The sequence below is a fragment of the Hermetia illucens genome, chromosome 3 (assembly GCF_905115235.1).
Source record: "Hermetia illucens chromosome 3, iHerIll2.2.curated.20191125, whole genome shotgun sequence".
In the NCBI taxonomy this organism is placed as follows: domain Eukaryota; kingdom Metazoa; phylum Arthropoda; class Insecta; order Diptera; family Stratiomyidae; genus Hermetia; species Hermetia illucens.
The window spans coordinates 150224987-150246526 of record NC_051851.1 but is presented as its reverse complement, the minus strand read 5'-3'; the positions used below and the strand labels follow the sequence as shown (position 1 = coordinate 150246526).

Here is a 21540-nt window from a genome sequence, read left to right as displayed (position 1 = left end):
GAGCGCCGTCCTCACGTACTCGAGGAGGGCGATCAAACCCGAGTCTGTAAGGCACTCATCTGAAGTAGTTCTTGCCACGAAGCTTCACCGGAAGTTATCTGGTACGATGGGAAGCGGGAGGACCCTCTGAGAGCATAGCTCGAGGACAATTTCTGGAGAATGTGCTATTTCGCGGGCAGAGCTCCTTGTGAGCTCAAGCGTGGAGTTGCGCTGTACAACTTGGGCGCCGTACCCCTTGAATGCGGCAGAGGTGTTAGATCCGCATCCACTGGTATGAATGCTGGGCTTACACTCAGTATAAACCAGTACCGATGTGCCAGTTATGGCGGGGCTCTGATTGTAGTCTCCAAATCAATCTGTCTCCGAAGAGGACCGTGGGATTATGCCTACACGGCAGGTACTCACGTTAAATTCTCAGAAACTTTATTGTGCTGGTCAGTTACTGGTAATTTGCTGCTTCCACTCGTACGGAAATCTTGGAAATCGGAGACGTTTCCCAGATAGTGGGAGAAGGGGATGATCGTTAAGATTCCAAAAAAAGGACACACGTTTTAAGCATAAAAATTGGAGGGGTATTTGCATGCTCCCTGCTGTCGCAAAGATAATAGCTAAAATAATCCTGGAACGCATCAAAGAACATCTTGAAAGGATGAACGATAGAGAACAGGCTGGTTTCCGCTTGGGATCCTCCTGCATTGACCACATTAACACTCTACGAATCATTTTGAAACAGTGCCCGGAGTTTAGATCTTTGCTTTCATCGATTCTGAGACATTTTTCGATAGCGTGAACAAGAAGTGTATCTTAAGTGCTCTAAGTAGGCGGGACATTCCGGGAACATTAATAGCTGTTATTAGAGTGATATATGATGGCGTAAAATATCACTTGCTGCACCAAGGTAAAATCTCGGAGGATTTTGAGGTCCAAAGCTCAGTCCGCTAGGCTTGCATCCTGTCATCGATATTATTTCTTCTTGTTATCGGTGACGTTCATTATGCTGCCTTGTTCGGTGGTTGTGGAGAAATTGAATGGACGATGACATCTTTCTTCAGACACCTCGAATACGCTGATCTCAGTTTGACTGGTCATCGCACTCTCTTAATTTGCATTAATGAGCAGATCTAACCCAGCGGACGAATTTCTCTTGTACTAGTTTTTATTGCAAAGCATTCGCTCCAGATGAATTTGAATGGCACACGTAGTTCAAGTAGTTCCGCAGAGCTTGACAAACCCGGTACGGCTCATAGTTTATTACGAGGTCGCGAACGCGGTTATCAATAATTCGTTCAATATTCTTCATGGTAAGGGATAACCACCGAATCGGACGGTAATGAACATTCTGCTGGACCTTGGTGCTTTCTTGCCAATTACAACAATCACGTTTTTCCACTGAATGGCTTTATCTCGTGCAGCGGAGTCCCCGCTCGTTTACTGGGAAGCTCGTTCGTTGCCTCATTGCCTTCTGGTCCAATGTGGCCTGGATCTCAGAGTATTCAGAATTTATCGAGTGAGCCGAACGTGTTCATTTTATTAAGGCATCCCCATATCGGTTTTATTCATTTGGCAGGATCTAAGTAGCTTGGCTGTGGGTTAGAACACAGGGTATAACATATTTCTCTTTCAACGTTCAGAACGATTGACGACACTCACGTAAATTTTTGAAGTAGAGACGTTTGTTGATACCTCATTCACAAAGAACGCCAGTTTTGTAACGCCACTTCATCCAGGTTGCGTTAATGCGTGAAGCATTGCTGTAAGAAGCCCGTCAATGTACCACATAAAGACTCGCTGCTTGAAGCTGTATGCCAATGCTACGCTCTCTTAGTTTTTGAACCGATCTCGCTTGTAAACGAGACAAAAGCTGAAGAAAAAGAGACCCCCCCTCCCAGTTTTTCCTATGGCTGCAACTTGTTTCAAACTTTCAAACAAAGGGGAATACCAGGATATTCTGAACATCGTCCTCCTTGTAGATCTCCAGCCAGAGTCTGCTCTGCGCTGCGATGTTGCTTTCTCTGATTTGAATCGTTTGATTGTTTCCTCGATTTCTGTGGCGGGACAGGTGAAATTTGCGTGCCAGTAGTGTTTCTGAAAATAGAACATGAGCAAATTCATCGCAAGAAGTAGTATTCTCCTCTTCTTCTTGTGGGGTGGGGTCGTGATCGGTTTCGCTAATTGGTTCTGTTAAAACGCTGATCTGGATGCAATTGCGAGGCTTTCAAATCCCCATCTAGCGTATCAAGCCACCGTTAATCTGAGTGAAATTATGCGGTGTTTCCAACGATTAATTAATTGAAGTAATAAAAACTTGTTGTTTCTTTTTCGTTGGTGTGAATATTTATTTATTATATAACAACTTGTTAGCACTGATGAAGGGAACAAGTGGTTCCCGAAATATCGGTATTTGCAAGAATAAATATCCACACCAACGAAAAAGAAACAACAAGTTTTTATTACTTCAATTAAGCCACCGTTGTTTCGATCGGCCCTTTGGTTGCTTACCATCGACTTCGATGTTCAAATTAATTTTGGCAAGTGAATTCTCGTTAGCGCGAATTATGTGACTACACCATCGAAGATGCTTCTCTTGCAATTTTTCCACGATCCATGTCCTCATTTCGCATGCGATCAAAACGTGTTACGCAACTAGTCCAATGCAAATCTTTGTCTCCATTATCGCAAAACACCATTCATTGTCTTTTTATTCGGCCCCAATACTCCATAGAACCATAGAGAGCGACAGGACGGACGACATTGTGAAATTTACTTTTTGGATCACGGCAGAGCAATTGAACCCGGCGCGCGAGTTCTTCTGGCACTAAGTGTTGTCGTAGAGCATGCCAGATAAGTTCGTGTGGTAAACCGTCGAATGCTTTCTCTAGATCCCGAAATGCAATATAAAGAGGGCGATACTCCCAAGGAAAGTTTCGAGTCTATTCGTCTTTTACTAATTAGTGCCAACTTCCGTGAAAAAATATGGATCGGTTGAGCTGGGAAGCAAATCAGACAATACAGGATCCACTGTCGCACTAGAGGTATTAGTCGGTGCTGACGTTTTTAATCCTGCAGAGGCGAAGTCACGCCGCCTCCAGAATCGTGCTATTCTTCGTTGGACGGGACTAGAACCCACGCTTTTATTTTTTTTTTAATTAAGTCTTCCAAAGCCTTAAACGTTCTCCCGAAAAAGGTGTAGGATCGGTGTGAGTTTAATGTAAAAGAACATTATTCTCGTACATTGAAGTTATTTTTCCGGCTCTGATGAGTCTACGCATCGAAAGTTATAGTTTGATTGCATAAAGGTCCTTCGGCAATTGTGACATTTACAAGTTTTTTTCATCTTGTGGCCCTCTTTGAAGTATTAAGAGATTTAAAAAAAAATTTTGTTTTCGTCTCCGCGCTAATATGTTTATCAATAGTGGTACATGCAGTACAATCATGAATAAACTTTATCTTTGCAGTTACGAAACCCAAACTCCGACGTGTGGAACGCATTGTAATGCCAACAACTCCAAAGACATCCAAGGAGGAGGTCATGAAATCACAAACTTACCAGCAATTTATGAAAAACATGGAACAAATCATTGAATTGCTGGATGACACAGAATCACCGAACTTCAATTCAGGTATCGTCGTCGACCCAAATCCAGTCTAGGTCCAATTTACTTATCTTTCATATTTTTTATCTATAACAGAAGAGACGGATGAGAATGTTGAATGCATTTCGTCGAAAATGTTGACGGTAGTCAGCAACGACGTCGCGAAACTTAAAGCGAAAGGTGCATTGGATTCGATCCCGAAAAACAAGCTGACGCTGCTAATCAATTATGCAATGCGAAATGTGTATCTGGCGAGAAACTATTCAGCGGGACCGGTAAGTAAACGCTACTTATACATGAGGAACAAATCCCTTGTATATTTAAGGGAAGATGGTGATATTGATGAACTTACTTATTCGCTTCTCAGGACGTTGAGGAGGAACTCGGCGGCGACGAGGCCATGGAAAAAATTCTTAATGCAATCGAAGCTTGTCTTCTTATTTGCAATATTTATTCAACTGTGAAAGATTTGAAATTTCTCCAGGAGGACAACATTTCGTTGATTGTTAAATTCGTTCAATTCCAATTCCGTGAAACCATCTTCCCGTCGTATGATCCCGTCTACACTGTGAAAACAATGAAAAAGGTTGATAATCGTAAGAAAAAGGCCGCGACTAATCACAACCGAAGTTTGCAATTACTCTATTCGAAATCGGTGGAACTGATGAAGGTGTTTGTAACGCTCTTCGATAAATGCATATTCGTTGACACGATAGTGCTGGCACTGTCGACGTTAGCTGTCGAACCATTTTTTGTCGATAATATCGAAACGTTACAATTTGTTTGCTTAGAATTGGTCACAACGGTGCGTATTTGTAAATTGTCTGTGCAATGGTGGCAATTATATGGTCCTGTGTGCTTCTCTTTGTAGATTTTTCGGAAAGAGCAATATGTAAATATGCGCAGCAGTATTCTGGCTGATATTTTAGCTTCCATCGATAGGTTACCATGTTCTAAAAAGAATCTGCGACCATTCAAGCTCGCCAACAATGGCGGGAACATTCAAATGGTGACCGCACTAGTGCTTCAATTGATCCAGTGTGCATCGGTTTTGCCCGAAGCACTCTGTGAAAAACCACCCACCAGTCGGTCAAATAAGAAGGCAGCAAGCAAAAATAACGAACTGTCCACGGATGACAATTCAAACAAGCCGAAACTCGACAAAGATCTTGTAGTTATGGAAAAGTATGATACGGCCGTAAGTATAGGTGGTAATTTTTTAACGACGTTCTTAAGTAAATGTAAAAGCCGTTCGAGTGAAACCGACTTCCGTCCATTGTTCGAAAATTTTATTCATGACTTATTGGCCACGGTGAACAAGCCGGAATGGCCTGCAGCTGAGCTACTTTTAAGCTTGCTAGGAACCCTCCTGGTCAAATATATGTCAGACAAGTCGATTGAGCAATCGATACGTCTGGCATCGCTCGACTATTTGGGTATCGTGGCAGCGCGGTTACGAAAGGATACGGTAGAATCGCGATGTAAGGTACAAATAATGGATCAAATGATAAAATGTATTAAGGCTGAACAAGAGAAGGAGGGAGACCTGCCAGATAAAGACGTAATTTGCATTGAGATTTCCAGGAAGGGCAGATTGCTAACGTTGATTCTCTCTGCAGAGTAAGATTGTCTTGGATCCTGAGGAAGAACGTGTCGAGTTTCTGCAAAAAATACTTTTGGACTTTTTGGCTGTAAACGCTCAAGAAGAGAATTTAATTTGGGACTACGCCAGGCATTTCTATTTGGCGCAGTGGTATCGAGATATAATGCAAAACAGAAAACGAATTGCCGAGGGAGAGAAGGGGTATGCATCTCGAAAGAAAACAACAAAGAAGAGAAAAAAGAGAGGAGGTATGTGAGATTCTTCGTCTACAATGAATGTAAGCATGAATTACAAAAATCTCCATTACTTTTTTTTGCAGAATCCTCGGAGTCATCGTCCGAAGAAGAAGACGACAAAAGTGACGATGCCTCAGTGGAAAATATGAAATCATCCGGTGCTGGCTGTCCAGATCAAGAATTGAATCTCGAAATATTTCGTGTATTAGATGAACGTAAAAAATATTTGCTAAGCAAAATAAAACCATACTCGGATGTCAATTGTACATCACAACATATAAAGACGTATATCGACTACAATAACGCATATTTGATTGCACAATACTTAGCGAGTAAAAGGCCGTTCAGCCAATCGTTCGATAAATACCTTCAGAAAATTATATTAGTAGTGAGGTAAGTGCCCTTTGCTTTACTTTGTCATCTAGTCGCTAAGACCCACAATTATTTTCGATTTTTGCCAATAGGGAGCCGGCTATCGCCATACGAACTCGTGCAATGAAGTGTCTCGCGACAATTGTCGAAGTGGATCCTCTTATTTTGAAACGCAAAGACATGCAAATGGGTGTGAACCAAAAATTCCTAGACACTGCAATTTCCGTGCGTGAGGCTGCCGTCGATTTAATTGGGAAATACGTGCTAAGCAGTGAAGAGTTAATTGATCAGTATTATGAGATGTTATCAACTAGAATTTTGGTGAGTTTGAGTTTAACCTTGCAAGTCTTGGTAAAACGTTGAACGCTTCTTCTTGTACAGGATACTGGAGTTTCAGTTCGGAAACGTGTCATCAAAATTTTGCGAGATATTTGCATCGAGTATCCGGACTTTGAAAAAATTCCAGAGATATGTGTTAAAATGATCCGTCGGGTTCACGATGAGGAGGGCATTCAGAAGCTGGTTACAGAGGTTTTTATGCGAATGTGGTTCTCACCGTGTGCTGACAACGACCGGGTATGCCCTTGATATTAAGCAAATTTGTAGAAAAACAATTCTGATTTTTGTTTCGTCTCTAGGTCGGAGTGCAAAGGAAAATAACTCAAATTATTGATGTAGTGAACTCTGCACATGACACGGGGACTTCATGGCTTGACGGCCTCCTCACAAATGTAAGTCATTTTTCAAATATTTCTATTAAGACCAATTTTAATGTGAATCCCCATTTAGATATTCACACCAAAAGAGAACAACGCAAAATCTGGAGACAATGCTCCCGGTGAACCAGTGAAGAAAAACACCGAACCACCTGCTGATGTGGTGCTATCCTGTCAACAATTAGCCGATGGATTGGTCGACAGACTGATCATGTTGGAGGAGTCGGATAATAGCCGTATGTTGGGGTGCATAACAACAATGTATTTGTTGGCAAAAGTTCGACCGCAGTTGCTAGTACGACATGCTATCACAATAGAACCCTATTTGAATATAAAGTGCCATTCAGCAATTGCGCCGAAATTTATTAGTTCGGTCGCGGAAATATTAGAACAGGTAAGTGAGACCTTCATTATATAATTACTTCATATTTTACCGTTATAGTTGTATAAATTATTGACCAAATTTTGGTAGAAAACTCAGGTTTTATACTATTCGCATTCCGGGAGATTTTCTTTCTTTAAAAAGCCGCGTGATAACGATAATTTAAAATTCTCATCTGGGAAAAAAGCGATGGCGATTTTGTCCAACACTACGGATATACCCTTCAACTGGTACCACTCTGTGGTGCTGGGGCACACCTGCAGTCAAAGTGCTGCAACGAATAATAATGTGGACACTTCTTCTTTTTCTTCAGTGTTTGTCCCGTACACAAGCGGGGTTAGCTCGTCGTAATCGGTTTCGCCATTTGGCTCTATCGAATGCCTGATTTTGGTCGTTTATCATCGACTTCGATCTTCAGACCAATCTTGGCAAGTGAATTCTCGTTAGCGCGAATTATTCCACGATTCGAGCAACCCCATAACGATCGCGGATGCCCTCATTTAGGATGTGATCAAAACGTGTCACGTCACCAGTTCCACGCAGCATCTTCGTCTCCATTACCACAAGACGCCGTTCATTGTCTTTTACAATCGGCCAACACTCAGAACCATAGAGGGCGACATTACGGAAATTTTTCGATTTGATACGTTCGTTGATACGTCGATCACAAAAAACACCAGTTGTGGAACGCCAATTCATCCAGGTTGCGTTAATGCGTGAAGCAATTTTATAACGCAGTTCTCCATTGGCTGATAGCGTTGACCCGAGATATTCGAATCGCTCAGTTCTGGGCAAATCACTGCCGTTGAGAGTGATTGTGCCTGTTTCATGCGGATCGGTTGTCAAAAATTCAGTTTTGTTTAGATTCAATCTGAGACTGTGTTGTATGAGGCGATCATTCCATTTTTGGACAAGTTCCTCCAGATCATTTTTACTATCAGATGCTAGGAAAACGTCATCTGCCTAAAGTAGTGTGTAGGGCGCTGGACGTTGGATTACCCGTGTGACGGTGTCCATAACAAGAACGAAGAGGAATGGTGAGAGGGCGCTCCCTTGATGAACACCAATAGAGACACGAAGTGATTTTGATACACCCGCCATACTTCGAACTTTACTTTTCGGATCGTGGTAGAGCAATTGAACCCAGCGCACGAGTTCTTCTGGCACGAAGTGTTGTCGTAAAGCATACCAGATTCGTTGCCACACTGTCAAACGCTTTCTCTAGATCCAGAAATGCAATGTAAAGAGGGCAATGCTTCTCACGCGCAGCGTGTATTGCCTCTACCGAACAAAGGAGTACGATACCCGTGTTGATACGCAACACCACGTCGAGGCCCGAAGGTCTCTTCTCGCTTGAGCATAACCACAACCACCATGAAACTCCCACTAGGGACCGCAAATAACCGAGCTGTCCTCACATACAACAGGAGTTCACCCGAAGTATGTGAGTCCAGGGGCTTTGCCGGTTACCATGGTACCAGTATACCCCTGGTAAGGTTTCGTGACCAATTTGCCACTTCAGATGAGTCCCCGTGCAGACTCGGGTCTGATCGCCCTGATTAGGCCTTTGGAGCATTCGCCTACTGAATCACGGCCGGCAAACAAAAGTGATTAAAGCGTCTCCCGGTGCCACCACTATGGAGGTTCTCTTCGGCCACTTGGTTTTGGTTTGGCCGATAGGGTTGCCGCCCCATCTTCCTCGCCGCCACCTCTGAGCACCAGTTGCGCTGACAGGTGGAACTGCTCCAAATGTCGGCAATGGTTGTGGAAGTGGAGGATGAACAAATTCTTCAGTTGAAATTTGCTCGAAGTATTCTCGCCATCTATCCGTTGCGGTTCAACGGTTGGTAAACAAATTACCGTTCTTGTCATTAACGCATCCTTACGGCTTTTGGGAAGTTGATACAGATCTTTCTCGCCATCCCGAATGTCCAGTTTATCGTGAAGATTTTTGTAATAGTCCGCCTGGGTGACAGCGGCTGTTTTCTTCGCTTCCCGATTGGCATTCTTATAAACTTGCCAATTGGCCGGTGTTTTATCATCGAGAAAGTTATGGTAGAGGCGTTCCTTTTCACGGACCTTCAAGTATCTCGGTTGATGTATCGCTTACCCGGCTTGGTGACCACGAGGGCTGCAGAGACCGGTTTGTGGATCGTGTCTTTCATTTGGGTCCATGATTTTTACACATTCGTAATTGCGTAAGTGAGATCATTTCTTCTTTTTTTTTTCACGAAGTTGCCACCATTTAATGCGCTGCGGGCCATTGCGTTCCTCACGCTGTTTTATTGGTGGTAGGACGGCAATCAATGGCCGATGTTGAGGTGCGATGGTATCAGAGGGAACGGCTTTGCAATCAGTGACAGTGGTAAAATGGGGGCGTCTTAAGAGAATATAGTCAATTTGCGTTTTACTGTTCCCATTATAACATGTAGGAAGATGGGACAATCGTTTGATGAACCATGTATTCATAAGTACAAGGTCATGGGTGTCCGCAAAATCGATATACGCTCGCCACCCTCATTGTGCGCTCCGAACCTCTTCCCCTTGCGGTTGCCAGCCTTACGGAGACATTGAAAAATGCTCGGAATCTGAGGAAAACACGACCAGAACATTATCCAAATAGACGAAACAAAAGTGGAGGTTTCGTAGCACAGTGTGGATGAATCTGTGAAAGGTTTGCACTGCATTGCACAGTTCAAAAGTTATGCTAGTTAAAATGAAGAGTCCAAAAGGTGTGCATATTGCTGCTTTCAGAATACAGTGAGTCGGTGATAAGCCTTATCCAAAGTCCAGAAAATACGGCAGTATGTGATAGAGTGCACAAAGTTGTGTACGAATCGACTGGGCACTTAGACTCCTGTAATCGTCACAAGGTCTCCATTCGCCATTGGGTTTAGGGACGATGTGAAATGGTAAAGGCCAACAGCTGTCTGGACATCTACAAATACGTTGCATAAGAAATTCATCGAATTCTTTCCGCGCAACTGCGAGCTCTGGAAGGGAGGCAGTAATGTTGATGTAGTGCTGAACATCTTTAAATTACGCTGGGTAGTGAAGTATATTTGAAGAAGTGCTTCAAGAACGTTGGAAAGAGTGATACGTGCAGGTTGAGAGTTTTGCTGATGACTTAAGGTAGGTCGGGGAACCAATGAGGAAAATGTTGTGCAGATCAACTAGCAATCAATAGTGTCAAAAGAAGTCTCCGTCTTAGATGCGCCAAGGAATCGCTGCTCGAAGTCCTAGACTTATGACTACCCGCCTGTAGCCATAAGTGTGGATTGATGAGGAATTTGCTGCCGCGAGTTTCACCGATTACGGCATTAGTGGATGATTCTGGGATGCGAGAAGAACGGAGACTCCAGCGTTTGCATCGATAAGGTAGTGCGCTCCGGCTCAAGCGGTCACTAATTTTCGAGCGACGAGCTGGATTTCGGGTAGCGGTCGCCAGGGCTCCCATCAAGACTAGTTTTTCGTCGAAAAAATGCTGGTACATTCTGCGGCCTTTTTCGAAATCCTACGATGGTACTAGCATCGTTCGGTACTTGTCAAAGGTCCTGAAGACCTACTCTCGTATATATGCTGTATGCTCACCGGAAATCTGCTAGGCGTCGACTTTATTACTACCTATCTGTGCCTAGCATCAAACGTTAGCTTGGTCAGTAAGATTAAATTTGGTCGTTTCATTCACTGATTTGCACTTAATGAGCTGCTTCTCCACGTGGGGTTCATTGTGACGCTGACTAGAGCGGATTGCGTCTCGAGCTGGCGGAATAGAACCATGTTGTCGGGTTCGCAGACCAACACACAAAGACAACCAGCACACGGGAGGCGAGAACTGGAAGAAGAATTCTTTGTCGTCTCTTGCGGCGTTTTCGGTTTTGTTATTTCTTTAAAGCAATAATAACAAATAATTTATTCCAAAAACAAAGTTTACCCAGTAAATGCAATTTTTTTTTGGTGAGCACATTCAAGCGTTTCAAATCATCCACATCATTGATGATTGGATGAATGGTTCTCACGAACCTGTTTTTCCGGCAAACATATTAAACGTGCAACACGGATTTGTGCAGTTTTCATGATTTGAACTCGCTTGATTGGAATCTTCTAGTCAAGATCCTATCAGAAACCGACCCCCAGGTCAGTACGCCTTGACGTATCAGTCGCCAACAGTCCAGCACTGGAGTCGCGTTAGTTATCACTAGGCTTTCCACAAAACAAAGCATAGTGCCTTAAGGAGAACTTGCTCAGGTCCTAAATGGCCAGCTTATATCGCCAGGATTCGCGCTCAAGTTAGAAAAAATGATCATTTTGGGACCCCCGATGCCGTTGTCTAGAAGCGTACGAACATTTCAAAAATCAATCATTGTTAATTTCCGTAGTCGTGAGATGAGTCTCTATCCGAAGTAAGCATCTAGTTGGTTGCTAGCCAACGCAGCCCATGCAGTTCGCATCAGTATAATTTTAGAACCAAAATGAAATGGGATGTTAGATATTTGTTAGGCTTTAAGGAGGTCAATGGAACAAAATAGCATTTTTCAAAGTACTCATCGTCATATAAGATCTGATATGCTTTATTTAATTTATTAATATTCTTTAAAAAAATTAAGCTTGTAAGTTCCTTCAGTGTAGCTTATCCATTATTCAATTTCATTTCAGGTTGTCCCATTGATGGAGCATCCCAGTGAATCATTTTTAGCCGATTTAGAAGAACATTTAATGGTGCTTGTTGTATCGCTTAATCAGTCTGTGGTTCTTAGTTGTTTATCGTGTTTAGGAGCTGTTATAAATAAAATCACTAAAAACTATAAGTTAATAAGAGATTGTTTTTCTAGGTAAGTAACTACCAAAATGCGGTTCATCTGTTTGATTATTTCGATATCTAATTTTGGATGGAAATCTACCTTTTACAGATTTTATAGAACTTTAGCCAATAGTCGAGATCACTTGGTGAATAATCCCAATTTACCAATCGAACATATTTATCAGCCGCTTTTTAGGCGGAGTTTATACACAGCAGGGATACTAACGCGATTTTTTGATTTTAACAATCCTCAAGTCTTCGGTCAAGGTGAAGGTATATATCTCCTTTGTCTGTACTAGCGATGAATGTAACTGAATCACCCCTTCCTTTTGTTTTATATTCCATATAATAGCTGACGGCTTACCCCCAACAATTTGTGAAGAAGTTTTCGATTGTTTGATGTACTTCATGAATTGTTCGAACTTCGACATACGGAAGCAAGCACTAGTGTCTATAGGATTTTTTTGCGTACAAAATGATGAATATCTCACACGACCTATACTACGGGATTTATATCGTGAACTGTTAACATCACCGATTGTTGAAGCGTACGTCAAAACACTTGCTATGAGGAACATTTTGATGTATCTGACGGAGTCGGAGATGGTTATGCACAATAAGGAAAAAGACTGTAAGCACCAATTGAATATTTTTGTTGCGTTTTGATCTTTTAACATGTATCGCTTGTTTCTTCGCATACAGGGCAAACGCAAGCACAAACTGAGGATCTAAAAGAAATGAATGATGTGATGTCGGGAATGGCGAGTAGAATTATTCAACTCTATCTAACCGAAATACTCAATTGCTTTCTACACCCCGATTCGACTGTGCGTCTTTGGGCTGTTCGTGTAGTACAAATTGTTTTAAGGCAAGGTTTAGTGCATCCTGTTCGAATGGTGCCGTATCTTATTTGTTTGAGTACCGATGAAAAAACGGATGTAAGTATGAAATCAACTATGCGAAATCGCACCAATCCTTCAAAAAAATACCACTTAATTGTGTGCATTTCACTAAATACGCCCACAGGTTGCCCATCTTGCCGATTCGCTTCTCAAAGACATTGATCGAACGTATTCGGGCTTTGTCAATATGAAAGTCCAAGTGGGCTTACACCTTTCCTTTGTGCTTCAAGAAATTCTGCAAATGCGTGGAGAGAATCGCATCGTTCGCGGCTATACGTATGTTATCACTTTTCTTCCAAACGAATCACAAAATAATACTCTTTGTTCCAAATTACAGCATCAGAGAAGACCAAGCAGTTGCAATGAATGATTTCTTGTACACACTGTTACGAAATACTAAGCCACAAAGACGAGCACTCGTACAGACAATTACGAAACAATTTGATGATCAAAAAACCACTCTTCGTCAAATGCTGTATTTGGCTGATAATTTGGCTTATTTTCCCTATGCAGTCCAGGATGAGCCGCTCTATCTAATCCATCAAATAGATATAATGATATCAGTGACTGGAACGAATTTATTAGCTAATTTTAAGGAAGGTTTAAAACCTATGGATATTCCTGAGGAAAAACGAAATCCACTAGATGACGATGATGACGACGAGGATAAAGATAATATTTATAGTCGATTGCCTGAAGATACGACGGATCTACAGCGCTGTATAATTGCTGCACAAGGCTGTATGCTGTTGTTGTTTTTAAAGCAGCACTTGAAAGATATGTATGGTATTACGGATGGTAAAGTCAACCGGTACTCACCATCAGAGCCACAGAAAATATATGAGAAGGCTATATCGCGTAAACAAGTTCCTAAGTTTGATCCGAAAGGGACAATTGATGAGATTAAAAAGGAGCATATTGTTCATGTGGACATAAGTGAGGAGGAAAAGAAAGATCTGATAGACAAGTATTTAGACGTGAGTATCAAATTTGTTGGTTCCGGAGCTTGGTAACACTATAATAATCGTGCTAATATCTTGTTGCAGTTCAAACAACTGATGCTTAAACTTGACCCTGAAGATTCGGATTCGCAGGACGAAGATAAACAAAAATTGAATAATTCAGTAAATACAACGCCAAAGACGAATGCAACAAATACGAATGGCAATTCTGAAGCAAACGATCAGGAGAACAATGCGACTGGTCATGTAAATAATATTAATAATTCGCTCACACCGGCGCCGGCAGCAACAGTAGTTCCAGTTAAGGTAGGCGTTGGTTTTTAATATTTTATAGTATTGCAATATTCGCGAAAGCTATAAAGTCAGTAGTATTGATTTGGAAATGAGAACAGTTAGGTTGCTCTGCAAAGATATTTAGTAGTAGCAACCATGTATGTGTTTCATTTGTGAAGCTGCGAATGCGCATGTCAATATTGGCATTGTTCTGGTTTCGATTAGTGATGTGAAGGAATGGATTAGCGGATTTTTCTTTGTTTCGGACTACATTTCGATCCCATTTTGATTTTTGTTCAAGATTTGGTGATTCGCGTGCCAGGTTTTGGCAGAATTCTTTGAAATTTCAAGTAGAGGAGACAAAGTGATTTGAGTCGGTGTGATTATGAGAAGGGGACAGACGTCGTATGATCTTTTGAAGTAACAAACCTGAGAAAGGTCGGTGTGTGCGAGGTCTTCACACAGGTTCACGCTATCGAAAAATTACGATTAACTGTACATTCTAAGCATATTTTACCGATATTCTCTCTGATTATCTTTTAAAAGTTTTGTGCGTTGTAGAGGGACAGACCGGCGGTATCGTAATTAATATTATTTTCCTCTGCTAGGTGGCGAGTCCGCCTGGCTCTATTCTAAGTGTGTATTGGCAGATTTTGTAGTTCGCATAGTAGTGAAGCAATCTACATACTCAACAGAAGTGGCGATAGCACATCCCGTAGAGGTCAGTCTTTCGTCGCTTGTCAGTTAGGGATCAACACTCACTTCAAGATACAGCAATCTCTGCGTTAGCAAAGCATAGATCCACTTAATTAAAGCTTTATCAACAGCTGACTGAATCACAGAGCTTCTGCAAAGGTGCACAGCCAAACGACCCGTCAATGCCTGTGAACACTGCCCCCATCGAATAATCGCTTTTCAGAGTTCTTTCAAACCAAAGAGTGAGAAGCAGACTCACAGGAATTTCTACGCTGGCAAGCATGTTTCATTTAGTGGGTTCGATCTTAGCGTCTTCTCACGAATGTGATGCTCAACTAGTCTCTCCAGACATTTCAGCGAAAATCAGGTTAAGCTGATTTGTCTGAAGTTCATTGAATTTGAATAGTCACCTTTCCCAGGCTTAATTATGGAAACTATTTTAATTTTCTGCTAAGAGATAAACACGTGGCCCATCCTCAAAAAATATTTTTTAGAAGTTGCTCTAAGTGCTACCCTTTCGCATCGCTGGATAGATGCCATCTATGCCAGGTACTTTAAAGTGTTCAAAGGATAATTAAGTAGCTCTCGCGTTTTCATTGGTAAAAATCGCTTTTGCAGTATCTTAATTCATCTTTCAACACCTTCATGTTGAAGCTTTGCAGAAATCGCCAATTCTCTCCCTCCCACTTCCGACGCTTGTTCTCTCGGGTGGTTTAGAACCAAGGGAGTCTACATGGAGCGACCTCTGGGGTTCGTGAAAGTTCCATCTGGTCGAATTTGGCTGACTCATTCTTTTTAAGGACTCTGCACAGCTTGGAAGTCTCCCTTTCTCCTTCCAGTTTCTTGCAGTATGCTTTTAAAGCCTCCCTTTAAAGGCTTGACGAGCCTCTCATTATCACGGCGTGAATTCAAAAATTTTAACCAGTCTTTATTCTTATCGCTTTTGCAAGTACGATCCAGAAACCTAGTTGATTTCCTGTCTTTACAGTTCTCGGTCCCACCATGAAACCGTTTTGTCGCTTTGGCCTCGGGAAATAAGATAAGCCTCTTCAAAGCACTCTAAAAGTATACGATACACTTGGCATATTAATGCAATTGTTCATGGTTTCAGCCTGGCGCTGGAAAAAACCGAAGTAGTCATCTTGACGGGAAAGAGAATCCCGAGCCTGCGTCCCATATTAATCGGCGAGTTCACTATAGGGTCAAAACTACCAGTTAAATACTTGCTGGAGTTTCGGCCCTGAGTCGGCCAATAGCGAATGTTGGGGGCCTTATATCTACTAGGAAACGTCTTTTTATGGAAGCAACGTAGTCCTTTCTGCTCTATGCCGTGGAAATATGGGTTGATGCCCGTGACAAGCGCCTAACTCAAGTACAGAGACGGGGAACTTTGCGAAAGGCATCTGCCTGAGAAACCACCGTGATGGTGATCGTGTGAGTGATCCCCCTTGCCCTTCTTGCTAAGGAGTGTAAAGCCCATCGTGCTAAGGAGTGTAAAACGTAAGAGAGGTGGTTGTCCGTGAAGAACGCCAACACACTTTTACCGAGTGGCAACTCTATTGGCAAAATGACCCAAGAGGCAGATGAACTGCGTGGTTCATCGACAATTTTAGATCCGTGGCTCAACCGAATGCATAGTGAGATTGATTACTTCTTACCCAACAAGCGGGCATGGAGGTTTTTAGTCTTATCTGTACAAGGAGAAGGAAGGCGCGATCTCCCGATTGTGTTTTCTGCAATAGAGTGCGGGACAACGCTGGATACACTTGTTTCTGTTGTGAAAGGTGGGACGGCTTTCGTCAGCAACTTTATGCAGACACAGGGGAGCTCTTTTCAGAGAACATTGTCCGAGAGATGCTGAGGAGCGATAGAATCGTGTTGTGCATTATGTTCGCGGTCTTTTAATTGTGCGGAAGATTGAGTTCGACAGACGGAGGGACCTCTTCCTCCCTTGAAGGCTCCCAAAGCCGAGAGAGCGAGAGGGTTAGCCCGAAATTGGTAGTTGGTAGTCCGACGGCGTACTCTTTCCGGAGTCAACACTCTGTACGTAAACGCATTCCCAAAAAAAGTGTACGATTCAGAGTTTCTAATTGATCTTCTTTCGCCAAAGGAGTCTTTAGTCGCCAACAAGTACATTAAACTTTGTTCAATTCGTTTTCCTAGGATTTCTACAGACTGTTCCCCTGCAATAGACTAAATTCTATGACCAGGTGATCTAGCAGTGGGACTTTATTTAGTCTTTATTTTAGAGTCTCTAATCAACTAACGATTTTGTAGTGTAGATTTTTAGGTCAATTCTCTCCTTCTCCTTGGCCCTAAGAACGTAGTGGCGCACTATAGGTTCTAGGATTGCATAAATTGATTCTGCATACACTACTAGATCCCTTAGTTCTAGCGTCAGTGGAGGACACAAAAATCATAGGGTAAGTAAGCAGAGGCAAGTTTCATGCTTCTCCTTTTGCATGCGGTATTGTAAGTTGATCGCCACTAGTCTTGGAAACAGAATTGTCTCAGTATGGTTGCTTCTAAAAATTTTAACATCAGGGTGTACGCTCTCAGTCTCGAGGGAATCTCATCGAAGAAGATCCTAGTCCCCTTTACTTAGGCTGAACAAAGAGAAAGAAAGAATTGGAACGTTGCCAGTTTTGCTGCCAGTAGATAGGAAGAGGATTTAATTATCATTTGACTATTCTTTACCATATGTTCGTAGACATAAATGTAGTTTAATGTGAAAATCGCTGGTAACTGAAGAATCTACTGCATCCAGTGTGGATCTCACAGGGGTTACCTACTTGTCCATACCGAACGCCGCAAGTTCCGCTTTCTTGTCTACGATTTTTTTGGATATCGCCACACTTCGTGGAATAGCAATGCCAGAGTCGCTTCCTTTCACAGCGTTTTCAATTGTCCCGTTTGCAAGTTCACGGTGGCACGCACGGTGCATGGATCCGTTGCCACATGGCGGTTTTAGACCAGTTGCGTCTACATCATCAGCTTCCCTTCTTCCGCTTTTCCTTGTAGAGACGGAAGAGAAGGTTCTGACCAGCAAGCCTGTAGTCAGCCCTCCTGCGGCTGAAATGTTTTTCTACCGAAATTTCGTCTTGTGTTATCTCAAAGAATTAGGTAATAGTTTCACCGACAGGCCGGCCGTAGTCAGGTTTCCATTTCCCCTCATTAAGTGAGTTGCTGTATTATTCTTTCTGGTTGACTGCAATACACTGAATACACTGAAGCGGAGAAAATGTTTTTTACAGGCTTCTCTATGGGGGAATAAGAATGTGATGAAGTTTCCAAAATCCGTGCCTCAGTGGTGACTTGATTTCTTAAAGTCGCGGGTGGGTTCATAGTCTGTGACTCCTTACTACTTGGGGAGATGCAATCCGTTGCCTCCATCTTCATCTATTTTGGACACCCTTAGTATAGTAGTAAACTGTCATAGTCTCCTCCACTACGATAAAGTGGGGTCTGCGGAGGAGTGTGATCAGGAAGAAGGTTTTTATTCCAGCTAAGCTGGGAGTCTGCCTCGACTTTTTTTCTCACTTTCCCGCATCGCGAGTTTTTGCTGGGGATAGTAGTAAGTATTAACATTTTCTCATAGATAAGATTTATGCTGAATTTGAAAGTTTAAGGGCAAAATTTCTGCTGCTTGTAGATTGTACTCCAGACTGAGAGATAATTTCTTACCAAGCTAGTTTAATGATAGCGAGCCCGTATAGTTTTCACCCCGGGCCAGATTTTCTCTCTACGGCCTCGTCCAGGGCCATAACTTCATGTACAAGCCAGTTTTAGTGATTCTTAGTTTTGACGTTATAGTAGCAGCAGCTCTCGGATTTTACAGCTTCATTTGTTACTCCGAATAAGAGAAAAGGATATCTCATAAACTTCTTACGTCAGACAAACAATCGTGTCAATACTTAAGTTGCCAAAGCTTTTCGTCTCCACTTGACTAATAAACCCAAAACATAAAAATGAATTTCAGGATGTACCAGTTACCCCTACTACGAGAAGTTCGAAATCTGCAGCGAAAACGACTTCCACACGGAAACAACCCACCCGAAGTAAACGAAAAAGAAGGAAGATTATTTCCTCAGACGAGGAAGATAGCGATTACAGTGGTGGTTTTGATTCTTCGTAATAAAAATACCTAATATGGAATGATGATAATAATGTCTTTCATTTTGTTGTAAAAATTGTAATGGTTAGCTCGAACTAAAAAAGAAATCAATTACACTCAATGCAAATGTAAATAAGAAATTAAGTTTCAAGTGTAGTTTTAAGATTAATCTATGTAAAAGAGAAAAAGATGAAAGAAAAAAATCGATAAAAGGATAAGACATTTAACATTTTACTATAAGAAAAAAGACTATACTTAATGAGAGAAGAAGAAAATGAAAATTTTTACTAATTTAAAATGAAAAGGTAAAGGTAATATAATTTTGTAAATGAAAATAAATGTTATCTAAGGATAAGTTAAAAGAACACATCCACACACGCATATACATGTATGGTCATTGCAAATAAAACTAGTAATTATAGTAATGATAATTTAGAAATCATGATAAAGATCGAAGTCCTTGTAATATACATATATTTATCTAAAACATTTTAGCTTTAAAATATTATAATTATAATAACTATGGAGTTACATTGAATCAATCTTTCGTTTCTTTAGCATATTATTATGGAATAGATTCTTTGTGAGTATTCATAATTATAAATAATATTTATTTGTAATTAAGAAGTATATTAAAAACAGAAAACACAAAAAAGAGAAAGGACAAAAAATTTAAACTATAACTTTGTATATGATAAAAGAGACAGCAATGAAAAATAAAAATGTAAGAAAGATTTTTTTTTCTGAAAATTTAAGTTGTAAACTTCATGTGAAATATGATAAATAATAATACATCGATACTGTTTCATTGTCGAAAAAGAGTAGTTTCCGTTGATTAGGATTTGTCGCTTCAAAGTAAGAAAATTGTATTTAATTTATTTCGTTGGTGGTTATTTGCAATATGTTCTAAACTAGATAGTTGGGTGGCAATATACTGGCGGATACCGGGCACGAGGCTGAAAATTTGCAAGACAGAAGCATTTCAATCACAGCGGAAACAGCAATCAACCAAATCGATCTCCAAATCACGCCATTGATCTCAACTATAACAGTTTCAGTTCGGTAGCGGGGTCGGCTCGTCCGATTCGGTTTCGTTACTTCTCTCACTCGCATGCTGTGTCTGCATAGAATCCAAGGTTTTTTAAAGCAGCGTGCCGAATCACCGTTCTTTTGGGTGGCTTGTGGGCATTTTCTATCGACTTGGATGTTCAAGCCAATTGCACCTAGCGAGTTGTCATCAGGGCGGATGATATGATTGTATGCTTCTCTCTCAACTTCTGGATGACAGGCGCGACACCATATCTGCTCTAGCGCAAGATTTTCATTTACCGAACATTTTCATAAACCGAGGGCCGCAGGGTATACGAAGCTTCCATAGATTTTGGATTTAAGGTAAGTCAAATTACGACTTCATTTAAAGTGAACAAATAGATTAAATATTATCAAATTTGATTTACCAACATCCATAAATTGGAACTATTGAGAAGTTTGGAAAGTATGGAACAAGTTTTCGATAACTAGAGAACAATGTTCGCTGTTGCAGTGCAATTAGGATATATGTTTAATGGTCTTTTTGGATACTCAGAATTATGTTTGTAACATGCCATCTACACCTGCAAATATTCTGATACGAAATTTTGTGTGGAAAGCAGACACCCTGGTTTCGCGACAAGGTCCAGTTAGTTCGATATCCCTAAAAGCTTGTCTGGCGTTCTGACCTACGCCATCGCTCCATCTCAGGCAGGGTATGCCTCGCCTTCTTTTTCTATCATAGATATTGGCCTTATAGACTTTCCGGGCTGGATCATCTTCATCCATATGGATTAGGTGATCCGCCCACCGCAACCTGTTGAGCCGGATTTTATCCACAACTAGACGGTCATGGTATCGCTCATAGATTTCGTTCGTTATGTAGGCTACGGAATTGTCCATCCTCATGTAGGTGGCCAAAAATTATTCTACTCTCGCACGCGGCCAGTTTTTGGGTGGACTTAAAGAGGATTGTGCCTCTCGCATTTATCTTAGCTTCACAGATCACTTTTTTCAGGGCAAGGTTAAAAAGGATGCACGATAGGCCATCTCCTTGTCCGTTATTGATGTCGAATGGTCTCCAGAGTGATCCTGTGGCTTTTGTCTGGCCTCGCAAATTGGTCACGGGGGGGCCTGGTCAGTCTTATCAATTTGGTCGGGATACCTAATTCTATCATAATCGTGTACAGTTTTACCTTGGCTATGCTAACATAGGCGGCCTTAAAGTCGATAAAAAGATGGTGCTATTAATGCCCATATTCCAACAGCTTTTCCATCGTTTGTCGCAGAGAGAAAATCTGATGTTCTGGGCGTATGGGGCTATCGCACCTAGGAAGATAGCGGAGAATATCTTATAGATGGTACTCAACAATGTGATACCTCTATAATTGCCACATTTCGTGATATCTTCCTTTTTATGTATGGGAGAGATGATGTCTCGTTGCCAGTATTCAGGTTACCACACACCTTGAGCATAAGTTGATCAACCGCTTGGTGGTGGAAACCAACATTTGGTGAACGTGCACCAAGCCACCTGCTGCGCAAAATAAAGCTTTTGGGTGGTAACAAAGTTGGCACGGAGCTGCTAAAATCTTTCTGGCTGCAGAGAATTCCGGAAAGTACACACGCGCGATTTGTAGACGTAGCAAGGAAGATTCGATGTTGTTGCAGGTATGGGAAATTGACCATGCGGAACCGAGAAAGATAATCTACAAGGAAAATTCATTTAAAAAATTGAATCGATTGAGTTTGCTTTGTACAGCTTCAAGAACGAGGCAATCACAGTTGCGGAAGGGAAACCAAATTACGGAGCAAAATTTGAGGATTTTTCTAACGAGGGAGGGTTGGATTAAGATGAATT

At 41.6% G+C, this 21540-nt stretch overlaps 1 protein-coding gene across 1 annotated transcript in view; it reads left to right on the top strand.

Annotated features, from left to right (window-relative positions):
• The window catches only part of LOC119651151 (nipped-B protein), a 32448-nt gene extending 12989 nt beyond the window's left edge, over positions 1-19459 (top strand). The window contains exons 9-26 of the mRNA XM_038054557.1: positions 3456-3620; positions 3690-3868; positions 3961-4398; positions 4465-5154; positions 5213-5444; positions 5516-5825; positions 5897-6125; positions 6186-6380; positions 6443-6535; positions 6594-6914; positions 11559-11734; positions 11813-11976; positions 12056-12334; positions 12406-12641; positions 12730-12881; positions 12943-13582; positions 13652-13873; positions 18516-19459. Of these exons, the coding sequence (XP_037910485.1) occupies positions 3456-3620; positions 3690-3868; positions 3961-4398; positions 4465-5154; positions 5213-5444; positions 5516-5825; positions 5897-6125; positions 6186-6380; positions 6443-6535; positions 6594-6914; positions 11559-11734; positions 11813-11976; positions 12056-12334; positions 12406-12641; positions 12730-12881; positions 12943-13582; positions 13652-13873; positions 18516-18671 (4877 nt within the window). The 3' untranslated portion in view covers positions 18672-19459. The remainder of the gene's footprint in view (positions 1-3455; positions 3621-3689; positions 3869-3960; positions 4399-4464; positions 5155-5212; positions 5445-5515; positions 5826-5896; positions 6126-6185; positions 6381-6442; positions 6536-6593; positions 6915-11558; positions 11735-11812; positions 11977-12055; positions 12335-12405; positions 12642-12729; positions 12882-12942; positions 13583-13651; positions 13874-18515) is intronic.
• Positions 19460-21540: the final 2081 nt, after the last annotated feature.